This window comes from Drosophila nasuta, chromosome 3 (assembly GCF_023558535.2).
Source record: "Drosophila nasuta strain 15112-1781.00 chromosome 3, ASM2355853v1, whole genome shotgun sequence".
Classification (NCBI taxonomy): domain Eukaryota; kingdom Metazoa; phylum Arthropoda; class Insecta; order Diptera; family Drosophilidae; genus Drosophila; species Drosophila nasuta.
Window position 1 is genome coordinate 50,386,149 of NC_083457.1, and position 23,240 is coordinate 50,409,388.

The 23,240-nt window shown below is 41.7% G+C and overlaps 3 protein-coding genes across 9 annotated transcripts in view; 1 reads left to right on the plus strand and 2 right to left on the minus strand.

The window, feature by feature from the left end:
- The window catches only part of LOC132789798 (triple functional domain protein), a 50,258-nt gene extending 36,239 nt beyond the window's left edge, over positions 1–14,019 (minus strand). The window contains exons 1-6 of one of the 4 annotated variants that reach the window (XM_060798064.1): positions 13,863–14,019; positions 12,479–12,767; positions 7,978–8,533; positions 5,822–7,918; positions 3,350–5,263; positions 3,085–3,288 (exon numbers count right to left, since the gene is read on the minus strand). In XM_060798064.1, coding sequence (XP_060654047.1) covers positions 3,085–3,288; positions 3,350–5,263; positions 5,822–7,918; positions 7,978–8,533; positions 12,479–12,657 — 4,950 coding nt within the window. In that variant the 5' untranslated portion in view covers positions 12,658–12,767; positions 13,863–14,019. Of the gene's footprint in view, positions 1–1,304; positions 1,787–3,084; positions 3,289–3,349; positions 5,264–5,821; positions 7,919–7,977; positions 8,534–12,478; positions 12,915–13,862 lie in introns of those variants that run through there. The other 3 variants (XM_060798063.1, XM_060798062.1, XM_060798065.1) reach the window with 3 other exon arrangements.
- Positions 14,020–14,425: 406 nt separating this feature from the next.
- Positions 14,426–15,744, plus strand: LOC132789802 (oxysterol-binding protein-related protein 11). Of its 2 annotated transcripts, XM_060798076.1 has the most exons (4): positions 14,426–14,559; positions 14,707–14,933; positions 14,987–15,383; positions 15,449–15,744. In XM_060798076.1, exons 2-4 carry the CDS (start codon positions 14,846–14,848, stop codon positions 15,654–15,656), a joined length of 693 nt encoding a protein of 230 aa, XP_060654059.1. In that variant the 5' UTR covers positions 14,426–14,559; positions 14,707–14,845; the 3' UTR covers positions 15,657–15,744. The 2 variants fall into 2 exon arrangements, with proteins under 2 accessions (XP_060654059.1, XP_060654057.1); XM_060798074.1 differs by lacking the exon at positions 14,426–14,559 and having other exon boundaries at positions 14,602–14,933.
- Positions 15,745–18,588: 2,844 nt separating this feature from the next.
- Positions 18,589–23,240, minus strand: part of LOC132793418 (protein bric-a-brac 1) — a 97,412-nt gene continuing 92,760 nt past the window's right edge. Inside the window, exons 2-4 of one of the 3 annotated variants that reach the window (XM_060803339.1) lie at positions 22,511–22,568; positions 22,002–22,426; positions 18,589–21,354 (exon numbers count right to left, since the gene is read on the minus strand). In XM_060803339.1, coding sequence (XP_060659322.1) covers positions 20,158–21,354; positions 22,002–22,426; positions 22,511–22,568 — 1,680 coding nt within the window. In that variant the 3' untranslated portion in view covers positions 18,589–20,157. Of the gene's footprint in view, positions 21,355–22,001; positions 22,430–22,510; positions 22,569–23,240 lie in introns of all 3 variants that reach the window. The other 2 variants (XM_060803340.1, XM_060803338.1) reach the window with 2 other exon arrangements.

The window sequence follows — 23,240 nt, forward strand, 5'->3', positions numbered from 1 at the left end:
ACCACACTTGTTGCCCTTATTCAAATGTATCCTTAGGTATATTTTTTTTAGTATTGCAGCAGTATATTAATACCGCACTTGTGGCCTTCGGTATATTTTATGGTATATTTTAAAACAAAATACCACACGTTTTTATCCTATTCAAATCTGCCCTTCGGTATATTTTTAGTATTTCTGTGGTATATTATTCGGTATATTTTAAGGATAATACTACACTTATTGCTCTTATTCATGTGTAGCCTTAGGTATATTTATAGCATTTTAGCAGTATATTAATACCGAACTGTTTTGCTTTTATTCAAAATGGGCAGCGGGTATCTCACAGTCAAGCACACTCGACCGTAGCTTTCTTAATTGTTTTTATAATTGAATCGAGATTAATTTCGATGACTGTATGCGCTAATCAAATCGCTAGCTAAAGGGTATTTTTGTTGGCAACAAAGTATGCAAATAATTGTAGGGAGTGTTCCAAGTAGACAGCAGAAGCAATCTAGCTGTCAATCTATGACAATTTAAAGTCAGACTTGAGGGAAGTATATCAAATATGCTAGACTAGTTTAATTTATTAATTTAATTTGTCAGTAACAATTTGTGAACAACTCAAGCGAAATGCAGCAATTGCTAGGCAACACACAAACACAAACACAAATGCTTAACACACATCGTCTGGCATTGCGATCACAGTTGCTGCAGTTGACAATGAATGATTCTGACCATGTTGCTGCTTTTCTCTCTCTCTCTCTCTCAAAAATATATAACAACAAAGAGACTGCCACTGAAAGCGAATGCGTACCGCAGAAATGAAAATGAACTTGCTACTCAGCTAAAGGCGTGAAAAAGGTCAAAGGCAGCAGCGCAAATTGTGGGAGGCGAAGCGAGCAGAAAAAGGTTTTTGCCTTTTTGGTCAAAATAAAAAGAAAGACATTTTTTTTTTGTATATATTGTGGCTTTTAGTTTTAGGGACAGCATAAAGAGAGAGCAAAACCAAGAACAACAAAAGCTAGCAATTTATTATAAATATATATATGTATGTATTTATTTATTTTGAGCAACGAATGGTTCAGCTGCGATTGCGACAGCGACGTTGCTCACGTTTGTGGTTCAAAGTTATTTATGTATATTTATTATTTATATTCGTTTAAGGTTATCTTTTGAGCATTTCTTTGTGACTTTGTTCCAATCTGGTTTTGGTTTAGGTTTTTGCAATTTATATCGTAAGTTTATGCATCGATTTGTGCTTCCCGCGGGAATGTCGCAGATTTGTTGTACTTTTTTTCCTTTTTTTTTTGAGCTATTTCACATACGTTTGCATTTCATTTATTTGGACAGCAATTGAAGTGACACGTTTGTCTAGTTTATCGTGGGACGCACACTGTGACACACGCTTATCAGCTGATTAAAATAAATACCGTTCCACTTGAGAATAAACAATTTATTTTATTTTCTATATTTAGTTTGGATTTCTTTTTTGCAACTCGCTCGCACCGAAAAGAAAAGTCAAAGTGCAGATGAAAAATTTGTAGCTGGACCACAAGGAAATCGCCGCAGCGATTTTCACAGTTTACAGTTGGTAATAAGCGAGTAACGATGATGTTTGATGGTGGTAGAGGAAGTGGAAGTGGTTGAGCTGCTGCTGCTGCTGCGGCGGTGGCTACTGCAACGTTGATGCCAGCCAAGAAGCGTTCAGTGGCGTTTTGGCCGGGCGCGCATCTGCAGGCAGCTGCGAAGCTTAAGGAAGAGATAGCGACAGAGGCGACCACGACCACGGCAACGACAGCGACGGACTACGACGACGACTGCGACGAGACGGCGAATGAACCTTTTAGCTTAAACTCTACGAAAGAACTGGAGCAAGCGGATAGCGGCCGCTACGCAACGACGCCGACGATGCCGACAGCAAAACAAGTAACAACAACAACAGCGAAAAAACACCAAAACGAGAACGACGCCGACGATGACAACAACGCAAAGGCAAACGCAACGCGAGCTGCCGCAACAACAAATAGCGTAGACCGCCAAAAAAGTAAAAAAGCTTCCATTCAATGCGAGAGAGCGAACCCGAGCAAATCGAAAAGAGCGAAAGGGAGTGTGAGAGTGCGAGAGAGAGAGAGTGAGACACTGAGGGAGCGAGCATTTAAGTGGCAGCCTGCCAATTAGCGCTAGCAGCCGTCATACGTTGCGTATACGTTATATGCTCGCAAAGCCAAAAGCTTTCCGTTCGCTCTCTCGCAGCTGCATGCTCTCTTCACTTGCTGAAAGCTTTGTTGTTGTCATACACAAACACACACACTCGCAAACAATCACATTCATACGTACAGTTGAAAGCCTTTCAGAATGGCACAAGCAACCGAAAGAAAAAAATCAGTTGAAAACTACAAACAGTTATGGAAGGATCTCAATGGTTGATCGCTTAAGGTGCCGTAAATAAAATCATCTGGCGCAAAAGACTCTTAATGTGCACGTCATGAAACATTAAACTGCAATAAACCGCTCGGCAATGGCATCAAAAATAAACAGCAACCACTTCAACAGCTAACTGGAAAAAAGTGTCGCATAAAAAGCACATTAAGACGATGTTGCGAAACGCTAAAAGCAAGTCATATATAATTCAGAAGAAGTTTGTTTGACTCATGAACACACACACACATACATATACGCATGTGCTTGATGCACGCAGCGCGAAGGCAGCTGGGAAAATCTCATTAAGTCCTGCTATGAATTTTAAACATATTGCAGACAAGTCGAGCCGAAAAACTAGTTCAGTGGCAACACCAGCAGCCAATAGTATGTCAGCAGCATCCTTAACAATAAAGCTGCACGAAGACATTCGAGAGCACGAATGAGAGCATGACATACGCGCTTTTAATGTGAGGTAGGACCACAGAACATAACTAAAGCAACGAGCTTTCTTCCATTGCTAGCAAAAGCTTAAATGCTTTAGCTATGCATTAACAGCAAGCGACACTGCTAAACAATAACAGCAGCTGTTAAGTTTGCAGAATGTAGAGTTAACAGCGTCACAGCTAAATGAGACTGTTAAGGCATCAGCGCTGTTATGTTAACTAACAGAAAACTAGCACTTACCTTATTATCACTGTCTGTGGTGTTGCCGGAGCCAAAGCTGGCCAGCGAGCAACGATCGTGATCGTTCTCGGTGAGCGGCTCGTCCAGATCACGTGAGGAGCGCTGCGAGGAGCCCGAATTCTTCGCTGGCGACTTTGGCAACGTAAGCGAGGTGCCCGAGAAGCAAGTTTCCTGCATGACTTCACGCAGTTTCTTCACCCAAATCTGAGAAGTATAAGAAAGTATTAGTTTGGGGAACTTTTTACCAATAACACTGTAATCTTACCTGCTTGGTTTCCAGGCTATTGGCCTTGAGCACAATGCGGCAATCGGAGAGCATGGGGGAACGTCCAGTCCACACCGCAAACTTGGTTTCATCGCCCTCGATGTGCTCCGTGATGCCCATGTCTGTGGTCATCAGTTTGCTCTTGAACTGATACTTGACCACATTCGATTCTTTCACTTCCTTAGCGAACAGCAAATACAACTCGAAGAGGAACACACGACGTTCACGTCCCTTGCGTATGATCTGTTTGGTGTCCCACGCCTGGAATGCCTCCTGGAGCACCACCTCGCCCAGCTTATCGATGGACACATCACAGTTCTCGAGCAGCGACAGATGCATGGCATCGTTGGCCTTCTTCGGCACATTGAGCATGACCTCGAGACCCTCCTTGATCTCGCCATGGCTGCCCTCACAGCACGACAACAGATCCTTGAGCAGCAGCTGGTATTTGGTGATGCGCTGCACCGGCTTAATGAGATACGCCGGCAGCGGATGCTCGACCTCGAGGCGACGCTGCAACTCCTCAAAGTAGTTGCCCGCATGCTGCACCAGCAGATTGTTCGATGTCGGTTTATTCTTGCAATAATGCACATACATATCGAACTTCACTGCCCACGTCACGAAACAATGGCCCACATCCTCAGGCATTGTTTCGTATTTCTCGAGTTCACGCAAAAAGATCTTCTGATGGAAATGATGGATTTCCCGTATATTGCCAAAGATAATATCCTCCTGGCCAATCAAAGCGGGCGGCACATTGCGTCCGCTGCGGAACTCTTCGAGGAAGCACTTGATGCACGTGGCTAGATCGTTGACATAGGCGCGTTCCGTTTGCATCAGTTCTGCCATGATGAACTCTTTTCGTCGCGCCGACTTGCGTTTCTCCTCGTTGATCTCCTTGCTGGCTGCCGAACTGGCGGAAGTTGTCAGCTTCGCCTCGAGCGTCGGATCCGAGTGACGATCGTTGCTGCTACTAGCGCCCGATGTGCTGCTAATCGAACTATTTGCATCGGATTCGGGTTGCATATGGAGCTGCTGCTGCTGCGTCATGCCCAGCGACTTTTCCAGCTGCTCACAGTAGCTGTCCATGCGATTGCTAAAGTCCTTGTAGCGCTGATCCACCGATGCGACCCATTGCTTGATACTGCTGGCATGTGCATGTCCCTTCTCGACCAAACTATCGGCCAATTGTATCAGCAGCTTGACTCGCTCACGCGTCTCCTTGGCGGTGCTACGGAATTCGTTGTGTTCCTTTAACAGTCCCTCGGTCTCCTCGCGTGAGATGCCCACGAGATTCGTGCGTGACGAGAGATAACCCTCGCCAGTGTTGTGTATCCATTCGATGGCCTGTTTGGCGCTGCGTTCGAACAGCACAAATTGCTGGCACTGATCGAGCGATTTCTTGCGCAACGTCCAGAAGTCGAGCACTTGATTCTCTTGCGTGAGCAGCTTGTCCAGTTTACTCTTCACATGCGCTTCGCAATTGCCCTGCGGATACTGGTAATACTGCTGCGATCGATTCGCATACTTGAGGAATGTCTCTGCCGTGCGACGCGCCAATGTGCATGCCTTCAAGAAGGCCTCCTTCTGCTCCTGATGCTTCGATATCAATTGCACAATGGTCTGTGCCTTGTCGCTGCTCCCTCCGCCGCCACACCAATCGTCCTCACGTCTATACTCGCGCTCCAGACTGTCCAGCACCGAGCACACCTGCTCGGCCGTCTTGTAGAAGTTGATGGACGCCGTCACGAGTTTGTGTCGCTCTTCTGCGTAGGTGACCAATTGCTGCCACTTTTTGGTAACATCATCGCTGATATCCCGTATTGACGTGGGGTCATAATGATTCGCATTGATGAGCGCATCCGCACGGTATTTCACTTGCACCGCCGATGTGTGCGTCTTCTCAATGGCAATCTAAAGCAGAAGAAATTGATTAATAACGAGAAAACTAGATAACTTCAAATGAAAGAGGAATGTTCAACTCCTCCGACATCATAGCTCATTAGTCTAAACTAGCTTCAACTTTTATCGATTGAACGTCTTAATATAGTATTAACAAAAGAGCTATTTTATATATCTTATTTCTTTGTAAGAACTGTTTACAGCACTGTTCATTTCCAACTTTCCATTAGATAGTTTCAAAACTGTATTATTTTTATACAAACCCTCGGACAGACAAGCAAATATACTTGAAAAGGATTCATCGTGCCGTTTAAAGTACTTTACAGTCAACTAAATAAATTATAATAATTCCAGGCAAAGAATTAAGCAGCTAGTTATCTTTGAGCTGATATTAAATTCACAAAGCTGAAGTTCTCAACTAAATTACATTACATTATCCAACTTTAGACGTGATTTAATTTAACTTGTAATTTCCCTTATTGCGTCTCAATTTCAAAACCATAAAAACAGCTGTCTAAAACGCGATAAAAGTAGCAACTAAAATGCCGTTTGTAATCCATCGTCACGCACCTGAAACTGTTCGTGTTCCTTGCGCAGCTGTTCCGCCTCCTGGAGACTGTTGGGCGTCACGAAGCTGGCCACCAGCATGGCCTCGCCATTGCGTATCCACGAGATCACCTGATTGGCATCGTTCTGGAACTGACACAGCTGCACAGCCTGCTCTAATTTCGCACGCTTTGCCTCCGACAACTCCTCCAGATCGATTTCACGTTCTCGCAAGAAGTCCAAGAGGTATTCGATGCGTGCCTGCGCCGTGTGCGTGGCATCAGCCATGGAAATGAAGCCAGCATTCTCGAAGAGCTGCAACAGATCCTGACCCTGTTGCAGCACCTCGTATGTGGTATTTTGTATATCGGTCACAGATTCGTTGTGCATGCGTATGAGCTGCTCGGCCTTCTGATAGTCACGCGACAAATCTGCATGCTGTAGCTCCTCCGACCAGATCTCCAGCTGCGATGATAAGTCCATGGCATCGCGCTCAAAGTAACGCAATCGAAGTATAAGATCAGCACGGAATTTGCGTGCAGACCAAAGTTCTTCCACTTCGATTTTCTGCTTGCTCAGCTTCTCGAGAGTCGCTTCGAGGGCAGCCAACGAACCCGTATTGTCCACATACTCCAGCGCACGCATCTCCTGCAGCAAAGCTTCGCCCTGGGCAATAATCGTCATACAAGCATTCACAGTACTCTCTTGCTGATCTCTGTACTGTTGCAGCAAACGTTCGATGCCCTCGAGATTCTCCTGCGACAGTCGCGTCTCATCTGTGCTCACGTCCGTGCGCAACGATTCAATCCAGGCCGTGACCTCCTTCTCATGTGTATAGAAGATGACAGCCATTTCGAGACGACGTCGTCGTTGCTCCACACGCTCTGCAAAGCTGGCCACCTGCAGCTCCAGCTCACGTGCCACTGAGTATATTTCATTGGGATCCGCTTCGCCACTTCTGGCCAACTCCTCAGCAGCGGAAAGAAGTTTCTCTGCATTGCTGTAAGTATTCTGTGCGACATTCTCAAAGTGCTCGTGTGACTTTTGATAGACACGCGCCTTCTGCAGATTGCGTCCAATGCCAGTATTCTTGCGCAAAAACACTTCGCCATGATTCTTGAGCCAGTCGAGCACCTGCTTCACATCCTCCTGGAAGAGGCGCAGCGCCAACGTCTGATGCAACCGTATCTTCTCCTGATGCCACTTCGCCTCGAGTGTGCGATGATGGCTCAATATTTGGTGTATGACCGCCAGGACATGGCTGGCGCCCTCGCTGTAATCCGCAGCGGGATTCTGTCGCTCGTACTTGTTGTAGCTGCTGCTGTTGCTGTTCTTGCGATGATCCGGCACTCCAGGCGGCGGCGGTTGGTTGCACACTTGCACCAAATGATCGAGTTGATACAATAGCTTCTTGCTCGTCGAATGCACCTCGGTGTAGGCCTGACACATGGCCTCGTACAGCGACTGATGCGTGCGTATTGCCGTCTCCAGACTCTGTATATCACAGGGCAGCGGCTGCGATGCCTGGCAAGCGGCTGCCCAGCTGGCCACACTATTGCAATACTGCTCGGCCTTGTGGTGGAAGAGCACACTCAACTGCAGCACCGCAGTGCGTTCATCCAAGCCAGCGCCAAAATCCTTCCATGTGCGATCCAAACGCTGTGCCAACGTCTTGATGTGCTGTGCCGCATAGTGTTGGCTCTCAATGAGACGCGCAGCCACCGCTAAGATGCGATCGATATTCACATTTACATTCATCGAGGCAACGGCGAACTTTTGATGCTCATCCTGCAGCGATTTGGCCACCGAATAGTTGTGTCCAATCTCCACGTAGCTCATTTGGAACACATCACGATTATGTAGAATCCAATCGAACATTTTCTCGCAATCCTGCTCGAAGAGACGCCACTGAAAGCACTGATCCAGCTTGACTTTCTTGTGCTGCCACAGCATAAGCAAACGCTCTTGTCCCGTGTGGATGAGGTCGATTTGTCGCATCGCCTTATTGATAGCCGCCGACATATCCGGATTATTGTTGGTGGCAACGCGTGCATTTTGCTGCTGGCCAGCTGATGAGGTGCCTGAATCGGAGCATTCCGATGGCGCTGAGCCGCCAGTGCACTGCAAAGGAAATGATTTTAGTTAGAAGTGCTTTAAAGAGTTTAACTTCACTCGCTCACCTGTCCAGCTGCTCCGGCATTGGCAGCTGCTGCCATGTTGATTTTGGTCACCAGCTTTTTGCCCTGCATATCGAGATCCTCGATGGGCAGCTTGGTGATCTTTTTGCGCATTTCGTTGTGATGATCGATGGCATGCCGTGCCAGACTCACGTCTTCGGCAAAATCGTTGCGATTGAGATCCTCCTGCAGATCATCGATGCGATCGGCCATATCCCCAGCTTGCCAAAAGAAATCCTCGATGGCCAAGCGTGCGTCTGTCCACTGTTGATGATCGTACACCTGCTGGCCATCAAAGTCCGCCGTTAGCTGATGCGATTCGGCGATCTTGTTGAGCGCTTCTATCGAAATGGTTTGCGTCTCAAATTTGTATTTATTCGAGCTGATCGAGGCGCGTTGCTTTTGCCAAAAGTTGTCCGGCTTGATGATGACAACGTTGTGTATGTTGGCGCTAAAATGCTCCTGGAGTACCTTCAATATTGTCTTGACGTTCGTCGAGCAGTTGCCATTGCCTCGCATGTCAATGATGACTGTGAAGCCGAGATTCTTGGCCGCATCGCTGCAAGTGAAAGGTGACCATTAGTTGGGAATGTTAACAAGAGACTGAGAGAGAGAGAGGAAATAGAGAGAGGGAAAGAGAGGTAACTGCTACGTGAGTGAGAGTGTTGTTGCTGCAAAGTGAGCTGTAGATTCTCCATTTGGTTCGTTGCTCTGTTTACGTCTTTTGCATAAATTACGACATTTCTTTCAGTGTGGCCCAAACGCATTTTCTATTGCTTTGACACCGATTTCAGCTAATAATTTCCGACAATACCGTTTTCCCCGACTCACTCCTCCCTCTCTCCCGTCTCTTTCTCACACTTTATCGTGGCCAGACGTGCCGCTTGTGTCGTGTCTTTGCGCTCTGATTTGCATTCTATTTGAATTTTAATCACAACATTAACTATAAATATTTATTTTATTGATATTGTCAAGTCGTCTCTCTTGTTCTGCTCTTTTATGTCTCTTCTTCTCTCTGTATTTCTATCTCTTTCACGCGCTATTCTTCTGCTTTAATGTTCTACTGCTACGCTTTTTAACACACACACAAAGTTGTCTTGCCGCTATTTCTTGGCCCCATTGTTGCTTTGTGCGGTTTTTCGAGCATTTCTAGGGGTTTAAGAACCCAGAACCCAAAACCTGAAACCAAACCGCGCTCTGAATTTATTCAGAAATGAAAGAATTCTGCGAGTTGGGTTTTTTAATCGCAATTTATAGACGTCGCCATTGCAATTTCCGGAATTGCTTTTGGCATACGAAAAAATACATATGTAAAAATATGTTCAGCTAATTTTTCTTGTTCATGAAAGAATTTCATTGATTGCGCGAATTCTTTTTGATTACTTAATATAAAAATCGCAATGTAAATGTGTCTGCTGTTGGCAATTCCGGGCAATTTGTTTGCGATGATTAATAAACACGCGCAAAATGAGGGCAGGAAATTTTTAAACAACAATTTTGTTGTTGGTTGTTTATCAACAAACTTCAGGCAGATGAGACGCGTAATGTGTCGTCATAAGGTTTCATGGTTCCCAAAAATGTCGCGACATTTGAAATAAGAGACAGAGAGACAAAGAGAGAGAGAGAGAGAGAGAGAGAGAGACAGTCAATGCACACTAATCAAGAATCGTTTATTTAACCCATAAATCTGTAAGCATTAAACAAGGGATTGAGCAACACACAACAGCAACAACAACAAACAAGCAGAAGAAGACGGAGACGAAGACGAATCAAGAGAAGAAGATGGAGACGAAGACTGCGCTTCAAAGGAAGTTGGCCCCGGTACGTGTCTAAAATGTTGAGAACTTATTGTTGCATTGTTGTTGTGGGAGTATAAAATCTGTGTGTATATGTATATAAAAAGAGTATTTCTGTTGCCAATTTGGCGAATCGAGCAGACAAAGGGAATGTTCGCGACGCAAAGAAATAAACAAAAATGTGTGTTTTTTTCGCATGAAAACAAATAAATAAAAACGGCAACGCAAGAAACAACAATAAAAGCAAGCAAAACAAACGTCAAAAAGCGCAGTAAGGGAGCAGGAGCAGAAGGAGGAGGAGGAGAAGTAGGGGGAGGCAGTGTTGGCTGGCTGGGATGGCACCGACAAGATAAGGCGCGTCCACAGTCGCGAGTGTCGTCAGCACACTTCCCCCCCTTTCCGTTCCCTTTACCCACTCTTGTTAGTGTCATCGTCGTCACTGTTCTCTGCTCTTATCAGTCACTCAACGTTGGTGCTGCTCGCTTTTTGCTGTTTGTGGGACAAGCAGATAACGCATAGCTAATAGGGGGCATGCTTGAGTGCTGCCCCCTGCCAATAGGTGGCGTGCTTGACTGATAAGAAGCAAAACTGCTCATGGGAATCTCTTGTGATTCATTTTCGACTGACAAATCGCAAATCTTTTTTTTTTTTTTTTTGGGATGCTGTTTTTAGATTTTGCTGCGACTTTCGTTTCGCAATAATTATCGTCATCATCATCATCATCAGCGAGTCATTATTATGCTTTGAATCTTACGAATTGGCTATGCCAAATATTTCAATTGCTTGTCTTCAACAATGTTGCGAAGGCTGAATTGCTGATTACCTCCAAAAAAAAAAGAGTAAAAAAAAACAACACAGAAAAAGAAACATGTTCGAATTGGGCATAAACAATTTGTTAAGTTGTTTAACGGGGATTGCCATGAAGAGACAAAGACTGAAAAAATACATCTAAATGTTTGCTTAGTTCTTAAACTGAAGACAAATCAGGAATGTTGCAAATACTAAGAGTAAATAAAGAGATCGCGAGGTCAGAAGAAATTACCATTTTGAAATTGGTGTAGTTTATTTCAATATACTAAGATATACTAAATATACTAAGATATTGATCTCTTTAACTTAAACAATATTTAAAATATGTTTTAGTTTAAGATGCATTTCTACAAAGATCTGAAGAAACAACGAATATCTAAAGACCTATCGTAATATTTCTGAAACATTCTTATTTTACTTCTTTATGTTTATTCTTTTCTGAAATATTTTAAAGTGTGCCCCAAGCAGGGGTTAATAGGGCTCTGGGTGAACTTCAACTCAAGGTTAAATGGCCTATTTAGACCAACATTAAGCTAGCTGAACCATAAAATGCGCTTTTTTAAGGCCTCTTGGGGTTTTAAAGATTCTCTTTACTATAGTTAATGTTCCTTTATATGTGAAGAGTAATAAAAAAAAACAAGAATTGTGCTTTTGTTGAGTTGAACTTTAGCTAAAAGTTAAAACTTATATTATATTTTAAAAACTTCCAAAATAGAATTTTCTGATATTCGAATCTTGCGCTTATAAAGAAAACAAAAGCCATCAAGTTGATTCTAATTCGCGAATGTTTACTGTATGATGTTGTCATGGTTGATTCATTCATTTCTACATGATGAAAGTGTATCAAATCTTCGTTGAGTCAACTTTGGAATCTACCTTTCATTTCTTGTTTCTTTGCTTTCATTTTTTTGATTCTCTTTTTTTGTTATTTGGCACTTTGACTCTTGGCCGCTTTTTTTCGGTAAGCAACAACAACAAGCAAGAAGAAGAAGAAGAAGAACATCAACAACAACAACAACAGTGCGAAATAACAGCAGCATTTGAAGAGCTTTCGGCTTGCCGCATTCTTTTCTCTGCGCAAGATGTGGAAGCTGTGGCAGAAGCCGCAGCAGCAGCAGCCGCAGAATCTGAAGCCGGCCTCGCTGCCGGTTTAGTTACTTTTTGTTGTTATGTATTTTTGCTTTGATTTGCTTTCTTTGTCGCACAGATTTATGCAATTTGCCGCTGTTGATGTTGTTGTTGCTGTTATGATTGCTGTTGTTGTCGCTGTTATTGTTGCTGCCTATGTTATTTTTGCTCTCGTTGTTGCTGTTATTCTTGGTGTTTTTGCCTTGGCTTTGGCTGCTGTTTCCTCTATGAGTTTTGCAGACGCTTTAGTGTTGTTGTCGTCACTATATCGCTTCATCTCTTTTGCGCTTGGCAGCAATTCAATGCCAGCCTAACAACTGCAGCAGCAGCAGCAGCGAAATGAAGAAGCAAAGAACAGCACAATGTGCGTGTTGTTTTGCTGTTTCGTTTTGGACGCCATTGTCGCGCGACTGTTGCGATGATTCATAAAACATGCGACGAGAACTGGAAAATCAAGTGGAATGCAGCACAGCTGCAGCTGCGCGGGTGAGGCGACAGCCCAAAACCGCAAAATGAAAGAAGAAGAAAAGAACGAAATGCAGCGACACCAATACGAATGCAAACATTAACAGCGCGTCGTTGACGTCGACGTCGCGGTCAGCTGACACAATGGCTGCTCATTGTACCGGCTACAGAGAGAGAGAGGGAGAACGAGAGAGAGCAAACAAAAGGCGTGCAAGGAGAGCGCGAGTGTGGAAGCGAGAGGGGGAGTAGTTTGCAAATAAATAAACATTTCAATTGCGTGTCTCTTTTCTTTTTTGCACACTCACCTTGGTATGCTAATCAAGTAGCTGAGCAGGCGACGCAAATCCTCCGGTTTTAAGCGATCCCTGCGTGGCGTTGCCGGAAAGCACAACAATGGTCCGCCTCTTCTGTCCCTTCCGCCCGTCAAAAAGACAACGCGCTCCTGCAGCAGAGTTAGCAGATCGCGAGCACGTTGACCATCCATGTTATAGCTGTTGTTGTTTCGCTTGTTTGTTGTGGTTTTATTCGCTTTTGTTTTTGTGTTTTTTAAATAGTCTTAACTATTATAGAGGCAGCGCAGCATAACGAACTCGCCTTCAATTTCACTTAATTTAAAATATTTCTTGATGTTGTTGCTGCCGTTGTTGTTGTTGTTACACTTTTGCTTGCTTTGCGAGGCTTTCATTGATTTTCGCAAATTTCTCGCTGGCATTTTTCATGGTCACACAGCCAGCAATGCCTCTGTATGCGTGCGTGTGTGTGTGTCCATGAGAGTTTGCATGTGTGTGTGGGTGTTTTGTTTAGGCAACGAGAAAAAAAGAAGCGGCAGGAGAAAATCAAATTAGCAAAAGTGGACAAAAACGGCCACACTTAAAACCCAAATTAATTATATTTTTCACTAATTTTTCAACACAATGCAACCCTCAAACAAACAAACACACACAGATACACACACGCACGCACAGATACAGCGACAGATAGACACATACATGCACACACACATGTTAACAGGAGGCACCCACCAAAAAGCGGGTAAATGTTAAATGTCATAAATCAACTCGACGGGGGCAGCGCAGCGACAGAAGCAGCGGCGTCACGCAACGGCCGCATAAAACATAAACGCGGAAATATACATATGTATATATACACACACACACACATGCATTTGGTCTTATTCTTATTTTTAAAACACACAACACAACGAGGGGAAATAGAGACAAACAAATCTCTTTGTATTTTATTTTGCAGTCGCGCGCAATTTTTTCTTTAATAATATTTTATGCTTTCCGAGTTTCTCGTTCTCGTTCTCGTTGTGCCGTCACTTTTTTAATTGCCATTTGCAATATGTTTTATTTTTGTAAACGCAACAACAACAACAAACTCCATCAACATCACATATCACATCATCACCCAACAGCAGCAGCAGCAGCGGCAGAGCAGCAGCTGAAGCAAAAGCAGCACATCTTTTTTCACAGTTTCGTCGTCGTCGCTTTGAGAAGTTCTGCCTTCAAGTCTTCTTGTCTGCTTTGCTTCTGCTTTCCACCTTCTCTCCTCTCTGCTTCTTCTTCAACCCAACAACCAACCAAACGTTGCTGCTACTGCTTCTGGGATACAAATTGATTTTTTTCACTCGCTCTCTGGGCCCCCCTTTCATTTGGCCCGTTAGCGTTCACTATTTATTTCAATTACCATTGCACTGGCGTTTGCATTGCGTTTATTGGCGACACACGATTGATTCACATATTTTTTTTGTTTACACGCGACGGATAGTTTAAACAAATTTGACAGCAAGTTTTTGCGAAATTTATGCGCCTCGCTCGCTTTGTTGTTGCACTGTTAATAGAGCTGGAGAAACATCGATGAAACTATCGAAGCTTCGATGATTTTCTGTTAGCGGAAAATATCGATGTTTAACGGAGAAAACATCGATGTTTTCGGAAAATGTAACTGAATTTTGCGGTGGTTCGAAATATACCCGATTTCATGAAATATTTTATAAAATAATAAATATGTATGTGCAAAGTACAAAGGATTATTATATAGATCGAACAACTAAATAAATATTAAAAGTTATTGTGGTATACGGCGCCTTTGCAACATTTTAATCGCTTCTTTTCTCTAAATAATAAATTTGTCATATTTGCTTTGTTCATAATTCACAAAAAAATTCATTCATAAAACAAATTGAAAATCGTCGAATAAGAATCCGCTTGGCACTGATAACAGATTCGATTATTAGACATTGGAAAATATCGGTATCACTAAACAACAATGTTTATCCAGCTCTAACCGTTAATAAATGAACTTGGCTGTTAAACTCAAATGGCACTGCTGACAGACAAGCTGTGTGACCAGGCGTACAGAATAAGATTGTTCTATTATAGTTGTAAGTTGCCGTATCGTCGAAACGAAGAATGTAAACAAGCAGTCAGCTGTTTTAAAACGAACTGGCAACACTCTGAATAGAAGAATATTTTTGCCAAAAAGTTATCTTAGTTTTTTCGTTCATTTTGTTTATTTGCACGCGACAAAGAATAACTGCAACAATTCTGCGCAAAATCAAAGCGACGCTGCAACGCAAGAAGCCCCGACACAAGCGAAAGCAAGACCAGCAACAGGCACAAACGGCTCCCCGCCTACAGGAGACAACAAAGCACCAAATCGCAGAAGATATGGAAAGCAATCTGAATCGAATGATTAATCAAACGCTGCGCCACCCACTCAGCGGGCAGCTCAGCAAATACACAAATGTGATGAAGGGTGAGTGCACTTGAAGTAATAGAAGTTATAGAGTTAATTACATACAATTGCAGGCTGGCAGTATCGTTGGTTTACAGTGGATGCCAAGACGGGATTCCTCAGTTATTATCTCTGCGATTCGTCGGCGGTGGGCGATGATATTGCTCCCTCACCTCATGTGCTCGCCAATACGCCCCGTGGTCAGGTGCAATTGGCTGGTGCCGTTGTCTATCCCAGCGACGAGGATTCGCGTACATTTTCCATTGCCTGTGCCTCCGGAGACACCGTGAAATTGCGTGCCAACGACGCCCGAGCACGCCAGGAATGGGTGGATGGACTGCGTGCCGTGGTCGAGAGTCACACAAAGGCCATGGACATTAGCAACTCGTCACCGCTGCCAGCGCGTGAACTGCTTGCCGCCTCCGATGCCATGGTCTCTGCTCGCCAAGCTCTGTTCCTCACCGAGCAATGGTAAGTTGCTTTTTTGTGGGATTCCCTTTTTCTATAGATTATTATCAACTCTGTTTCACTTGCAGTAACGCTTCGCTGGCGCGCGCCATTGAAAACATTGACTGTGCTTCCTTCTCGCCCACGGATCCCGATCTCTTGCTGCTCAAAGCCATCTCCACGGCCAGCACACAATGTCTGCATCAATGCCTTGGCCTGCTGCAACGCCATCAGGAGATCAATCAACCCAGTGCCGAGATAACGCCCACCAGCATCATTCCCGTGACCTACCAATAGCGATTGCAAATGATATGCGATAGCTAAGCTAATCTGTATTACATTTTAAAAGCAATAAAGCAGCCTTGTTGTGTGAATATTCCAAAGAGTCAGAGAAGTTGCATCAACTTGGGAATACCCACAGTTTAAAAAGGGAAGCTTGCTCTGGAATAACCAATAAGTATATTTGTAATGAGGATTGTTATTCACTGGAAATTGAAGTAAGTTTAATTGGGAATTAGTTCAGAGAGATGCGATTGCTTTGGAGCTACTGGAATTCCCTTAAATTAATTGAAGCGAAAGGTTCTTCCACATTGATTAAATTACTATAATACCGAATAAATTTTAGTTGAATAAATTAAATTAGTAAATTTCTTTAAAGTAAGTCTATTTGAAAGCAGCGAAAAAATACATCATGAATATGGATCTTGAAAGAATAAGAGCTATTGGAAATACTACAAATAATACAATATAATTGGGAGCATAATAAGGTTGAATTATAAAATGATTAACTTTGAAAGGGTTCCAAATGATATATTATAATTTCCATAATATAACCTGCATCGAAATTTATTTTAGGTATTTTAAAAATGTCGCATAAATTTAACATAATGTTGCCTTTTGGATTTTAAAATAGTATTTGGGACGTCAGATGCAAATTGTTTATTTTTCAATTACAAAAAAAAAACCCTTATTTAAAACAGCTGCCTAAGTTGCACAATTTATAAATTCTCAAAAAAATTGTTAAAATCAAATGTGAGCATCTGTTTAAAAATAATATATTTAAAAATAAACTCCATATTTTTTTTATGTAAATACATATTGCAGATACAGTATGTCAAGAAACTCTTTACACACTGAAAAAAACACAAATTTTTTGACTTTGCATGCAAAAATAACGCCTTTAGCTAATATTTTTCAATATTTTTTTAATGCAGATCTATTATTTAGCAAATTTCAAATTAGTATGTACAAAAATAAAAACAATACAACGAAAGGAAAAATTTTAAATCAACAAAATATGAGTTTACACATTTTTGACACTGTCAAGAAAGTGTTTACACACTTTAGTTTTCGATTCTGTTTTGTTCTATTTTTCGTAAAAACTGTACTTTATTGTTATCTATGCTTATGCACTATTCGCTATTTTTGCATTCCTTTTCATTAAATTGCGAAATCTTGCTACGCACTTGTCAAAAAGCTGATTTTTAAATTATTTGACATGCCTGGAGCTGGTTTGACTTTTGACGTTACCCAATCGACTTATTATAGTCACCAAATTGGAAAATCTGTAGCTTAGCTAGTGGAGCTTATTGGGGTATCGCAAAAAATAATTTATAATGCTCCAAATCGAGCCGAAAATTAAGACAAACTGCAAGCAAAGTGTGGAAATGGTCCAAAAATGGATATTGACGAGCGGGCAGACCGCCTTATTATGGGCATGGCTCGTCAAAGCCCCCAAATTTTGATCAGAACCCACGCCAAGGAGTTGGAAGAAGGGTGTGACACGGTCAATTCACATGAAACCGTCCGGCAACTAATTCTGTGGAGCAAATACTATTTTCCCAATTTTACTGTCAGAATGATGTTGCGCTGATGTAAGGCTGTTAACGGCTTGTGCCATACTCTAGTTGGTCCATCATTGTAGTATAGCATTTTTTTTTTGGTTTGGACATAGAATACGACGTCATCCCAATAGTTGTCCGGCGTGATTCTCATATTAAAAGCTAAAATTTAAGCGTTTTCAACATTTACTTTCGAAAGCAGCGGCTTCTTACGCGCAACGGTTGCAACGGTTGAAGAGTATTTGCTCCGCAGAATTAGTTGCCGGACGGTTTCATGTGAATTGACCGTGTCACACCCTTCTTCCAACTCCTTGGCGTGGGTTCTGATCAAAATTTGGGGGCTTTGACGAGCCATGCCCATAATAAGGCGGTCTGCCCGCTCGTCAATATCCATTTTTGGACCATTTCCACACTTTGCTTGCAGTTTGTCTTAATTTTCGGCTCGATTTGGAGCATTATAAATTATTTTTTGCGATACCCCAATAAGCTCCACTAGCTAAGCTACAGATTTTCCAATTTGGTGACTATAATAAGTCGATTGGGTAACGTCAAAAGTCAAACCAGCTCCAGGCATGTCAAATAATTTAAAAATCAGCTTTTTGACAAGTGCGTAGCAAGATTTCGCAATTTAATGAAAAGGAATGCAAAAATAGCGAATAGTGCATAAGCATAGATAACAATAAAGTACAGTTTTTACGAAAAATAGAACATAACAGAATCGAAAACTAAAGTGTGTAAACACTTTCTTGACAGTGTCAAAAATGTGTAAACTCATATTTTGTTGATTTAAAATTTTTCCTTTCGTTGTATTGTTTTTATTTTTGTACATACTAATTTGAAATTTGCTAAATAATAGATCTGCATTAAAAAAATATTGAAAAATATTAGCTAAAGGCGTTATTTTTGCATGCAAAGTCAAAAAATTTGTGTTTTTTTCAGTGTGTAAAGAGTTTCTTGACATACTGTATTTGGACTATTGGATATGACTTTGTCGACATAAAATTACAATTGGAATTCCCCTCAAAAAAATAAAATCCTCCCCCAGTTGGTTTTTATAAAATATTTCGTTTTATTCTTTTTTGTTTTTCATTTTTTTCATCAGTTTTTTATGTTTTGTTATTTTTGATTAATAAGAACATTCATTTCGACATTTAAAGTTAATTTGAACATAAAGTTTTGCACTAAAAGTTGATAGAAAACGCAAAACCTGACTGAAGTCAAGTTTGTTACAATGATGATACATATTTCATATTTCCTGGAGATACAATAGAATTATATTAACCGATAACCGATTCACAAGTGTCTCGCGAAATACTCGTAATACCTTTTTTTTTTTACCAAAAATTGGAGTTGTAGCGTTTTTTAATATGGAACATTTAAAGTCTATCTTGAGGGGTGGGGGGGAAATATACTTTTTTGTTTGATTTTTATTTTCGTTTTGTGTTTTTTTTTTGTTTAGCGATTTATCATATGAGAGTTACATACATACATATATATATTAATTTATATAGTATGTGGGCTATGGCTATTGCTGCTGTAAATTAATTAATTACTTAATGGTATTTCATTTGATTTTTATTTGCCGTTGTTCTTTCATGTAAAAAGTTTATTTGCTATTTTCATGTTATTTTTATATTTTCTTGTTATATTTTTATTTTATTGTGTGCTTCAAAAACGAATAAGAATTTAATTTGTTTTGCCGAAAAGTACGCCTAAAGTTTTTTCTTTTTTAACATAAAAAATGTATATATACATATATATTAAAAATATATATATATTGCCAGACTTTTTTTTTGTTTGGGTTTAATTAAAAACAAATTACCGAAAGTTGTTGCTTTGCTTTGAGCGCTGAGAAAAATCAACAATTAAATAAAGTAAAACAAATTTCTTAAGTTACAAATTAATGCTAGAAAAGGCACTTTAGAAGAGAAGACAAAAAACTAAATTTTAAGTATAAATTTAGCATTGTAAATCAAATACTAAAAAAGTCTAGAAATAACTATCAAATCGTGGAAATCTTTTGGAAATCAGCAATCTCTATAAAGACGACAACAACTTTCGCTTTGAGTAAATTTTGCTGCTAAATTCATTGTCACAATTTTCTACAATTTGCCATTTTGCATTGTTTTTGTATAAATACATTTAAATTGTTTAAAAAATTCGCATATAATTTACATACAAATTTTTTGTTGGGTTTATTCTAACATTTAGTTTTTTTTTTTTGTTAAATTTTTGTCTCTGAATTTAATTCCGAAAGGCATTTTTTGTGAATTTCATTTTTGTTAAGACCTAAACATTAAATTTAGTTGCTTCCATATTTTCAGTTTTTTCTCTTTTCATTTTTCATTTAATTTAGTTTTTCTTTTTTATGTTTAATGCACATCCAAAAGTTTTAGTTTAATTTTAATTTTAGTAATTTTGTACATGTTTTCACAATTAATTATAAAACTAAATAAAACTGGGCACACAATTGCTAATTTATTTTTTTTGCTTTTACAATACTTATTATTATTGGTTTTAGTTTAAAAATTTGTTGCGGGGATTTTCTTTTTGTTGTTGTTGTTGTTGAGTTGTGGAATGTTCCAAGGGGGATTTTGTTGTTGTTTTAAGTTGTTTTTGCATTTGTTTGTATTAAAATTAAAGAGATCGCTATTTATTTGTTTAAGTTTATGCGCTATAACATAATAATACTATTTTTTTCTTGCTCATCTTGCGATTATTTAAAATGTAAATTAGAAACTATGCAAAAAGTGTAAGTGGACTTAAGTTTTTTTGTTGTTTGTGGTTTTTGGCGACCGAAACGTAAGGAACGCGCTTTATAAAATACTATATACGAGTAGTCTAAGTAAATATCCCATTCAATACTATATTAAAGTAAACGTTTTTTTTGTTTTTCAAAATTATGCTCCCTCTCTTTCACGCTTTCGCTTTTTGATTGTGTTTTAGTTGTGTGGATTCTATTCGCTGCTTGTGGTAATGGGTTCCACTTTGATGTTGCTGCTGCTGCCGCTGTCGACGCCGCTGCCAGCAACCGTTGCTGCTGCGCCGCTGTGCGTCACTGTCGTCGTCGCTGTGGTCACACTGGTCGCCGACGACGATGAGGATGCAATACCCACGCCCACTCCTACGCCCCCGCTGCCGCCCACCAACTCAGCCAAGTCATCAGCGAAAAGTCGCGTGGGGGAATATTCTCGCTTATAGCTCATCTCGAGTCCCAGATCGGCTAGCGGGGAGTGTAGACGCGGCGTTTCGCTACGCAGCGGACTGCTCTTCGACTTGGACTTGTCGAGGTGACTCAATCCAAGCTGCGCATGTTGCTGCTGCAGGTGTTGCTGTTGTTGTTGCTGCTGCTGCTGTTGGACGGCAGAGGAGCCAGCGCTGGCTGACGACATGGAACTGGCACCGAAACCGGATTTGTGCGGCTGCAGATGATGCGGATGCACTGCAGCAGCAGCTGCTGCAGCCGCTGCCGCCGCCGCTGCGGCCGCTTGTTGCTGATGCAGCACATGTTGCTGCTGTTGTTGTTGCTGCTGCTGCTGTTGTTGTTGTTGTTGCTGCTGCTGTTGTTGGTGTTGATGCAGTTGCAGTTGCTGCAGGTGATGCTGCTGCTGCTGGCTCAACAGCGCGGCGGCCGCTGGATCGCGATGCAGGGCAACGGCCATGCTGGGCGGCAGATTCGGCATGAGACCGGCGGGACCGCAGGGCGAGGGCGCATGCCGGGGACCAAGCGACGGATTCGAGCCGCTGCTCAATGCCGGCGATATGCTTGCCCTGCCACCAGGTCCAGCGCCCGCCAAATGGGGCGGCAAATTGAAGAGACCCGGCGGCGGTCCCGCGTCGCCATGCTGATGCTGCGCCGCCGCTGCCATTTGCATCTGCTGGCGTATGTTGTGCGCCACAGCGGCCACCGCCGACATTTGCTCCTGCGACATTTGCTGATCACCCACGCCTGCCATGCCAGCGACTCCACCAACACCGCCGCCGCCAACACTGCCGCCGGCAGCGCTGCCACCGCCAGCAGCTGCACTGCCCATGCCATTGGGACAGGCCAAAGCGCCGAGGCCCGAGGCGCCGCTGCCAACACCGCCGCTGCCTGGCATGGCGCCACTAGCGCCTGGATAGCTCAGGGTCATGTCCTGCAAAGGAAACACGGGCTAACCCCGTCAACAGTTTAGTGCGTGAAGGTTAAAAACAACTAAAAATAATCTGTTACAATTTTAGAATGCAACAGTTTCAATTTGAAAAAAAAACTTGTTTAGTTGGCTGCGCTAGTTCAATATGCATGCAATCCAATTAGATCACCGTGTTATCGATAAATGCAAATAAAGAAAGCAAAGTTTGCAGCTAGCAAAGTACGCAGATCACTGTGCTATCGATAATTGCTGTTAACAGTCCCATTTAATGGAAACAGCATCAAACATTAAAGGCAAATCAAATTAGAGGCGCAGTCCTAATTAAATTGGCTGCCGTTATGCATTTTGATGCAAACAGGCAATTGCAATAATTGCAGTAAGCCAGGGAAGACTATCTTAAAAATGCAGCACTTATCGAAAATTAATGGCAAGGGCTGACATAATTAAGTTGATTGCAAAAATTATCGATATTTTCAAAAAGGGTAGACGCCATTAAAGTTAAAAAGTTATTTGTCAAACAATGATTTGTCATTGCCGAAAAAGTCAGTCTTAAAAAAGTGGTTAAGTTGTCTACAAATATAATTTTTTTTGCTTTTTTTTCTTGTGAAAATAAAAGTGTTGCTAGTGCAGTGAAAATTTGGAGTCTCAACTGCGGCTGCGTTACCTACCGAATGCCTTCCATAGGGTGGCATGTGTGCCCCCAAGCTGTCGTCCTTCAAGTCCTTGGTGTCGCGAAAAACAACCGTCTTGATCACGCCCTTGATGTGCTCATCCGGCCAGATGCCCAGCAGTATGCGTTGCGGTCGACCGCGTCCCTTGGGCCGCAAATCGGGTCCCCCATCGATGGACGGTCCGAGCATGTTGTGCACTCGATTCGCATAGAGCACAAACGTTGGATAGGGTATGTCATATTTGCGGGCTGCTTGCGACAGCGAAAGTCCCTCCTTGAGTACACTGAAGATGGCCTCGGCCATCGTTTCGGGACGCCAGGATTTTAGAGGACCACGTTCGCGAAATCGCATATGATGCATAAGATTTTGATTGGTGTTCCAGCATTTTTGCCACATCGATTGCAATTGATACTGATAGCTGTCTGCTGAAGTTTGCGGTAAGTGACAGAAGTTCATATACATATACAGTCTATATATATTTTTGTGTATTTGGATTTTGTACAAACCTGCTAACGTTGAACCGGTGGCGCCCATCCAAGCATGCGAGTTCTCCATCATTTTTGCCTGCCAATAGAAAATGAAGAAACAAGTGGAAGAGAGAGATGACTTAGTGGGTCTTCAATTAATTGCATAACTCGCTTTAGTTAGTGCTCAATGTGCCGCCTCCACTATAACCATATAACATTGTATTGGGGTGCTCTCGTCTAAGCTCGACCTATTTTCATTTAGTTCTCAGATACCCTAATATCTGAAATTGTTCTTACGAAAATAATGCGAATGTTTTTAACTTTGGTTAATAAGTGGATACAATTTTCATAATCTTTTTTATTCATACTTTTAGCATCTGCTGAGAATTGGAAACGAATTTCATTAGAAAATTATTGTTGGGGTCCTTAGCCTTTTTTCCTAATCGGATACGAATTTGAATACATTTCTATATTACAAGAAAGCAGCATAAGGAACTGTTCTTAGGAAAATAATGTGGATATTCTTCAAACCCTTAGTTGACAATTAATTTCATTTAATTTCCAAATTACAAGAATGCAGTTTTCATTAAGGAAGCCCAAGTGAATTACAATACAGAGTCTTTACAATGTGTTCTGAGAATATTTGACAGTTTTATCAGGATCCAAAATCACTTTCAAGAAATTATAATTTGTGTGTATAATATCAAATATGTTGGATTTGTTACTTTTAAGTATATGTTTTTAATTTATATATATTTTTATTATTTAC

Coding starts and splice junctions, on each gene's coding strand:
- LOC132789802 (XM_060798076.1), top strand. CDS start 14,846: ATGGAAAGCAATCTGAATCGAATGATTAATCAAACGCTGCGCCACCCA. Junction 14,934..14,986: donor ATACACAAATGTGATGAAGG/GTGAGTGCACTT, acceptor ATACAATTGCAG/GCTGGCAGTATCGTTGGTTT. Junction 15,384..15,448: donor CTGTTCCTCACCGAGCAATG/GTAAGTTGCTTT, acceptor TTTCACTTGCAG/TAACGCTTCGCTGGCGCGCG.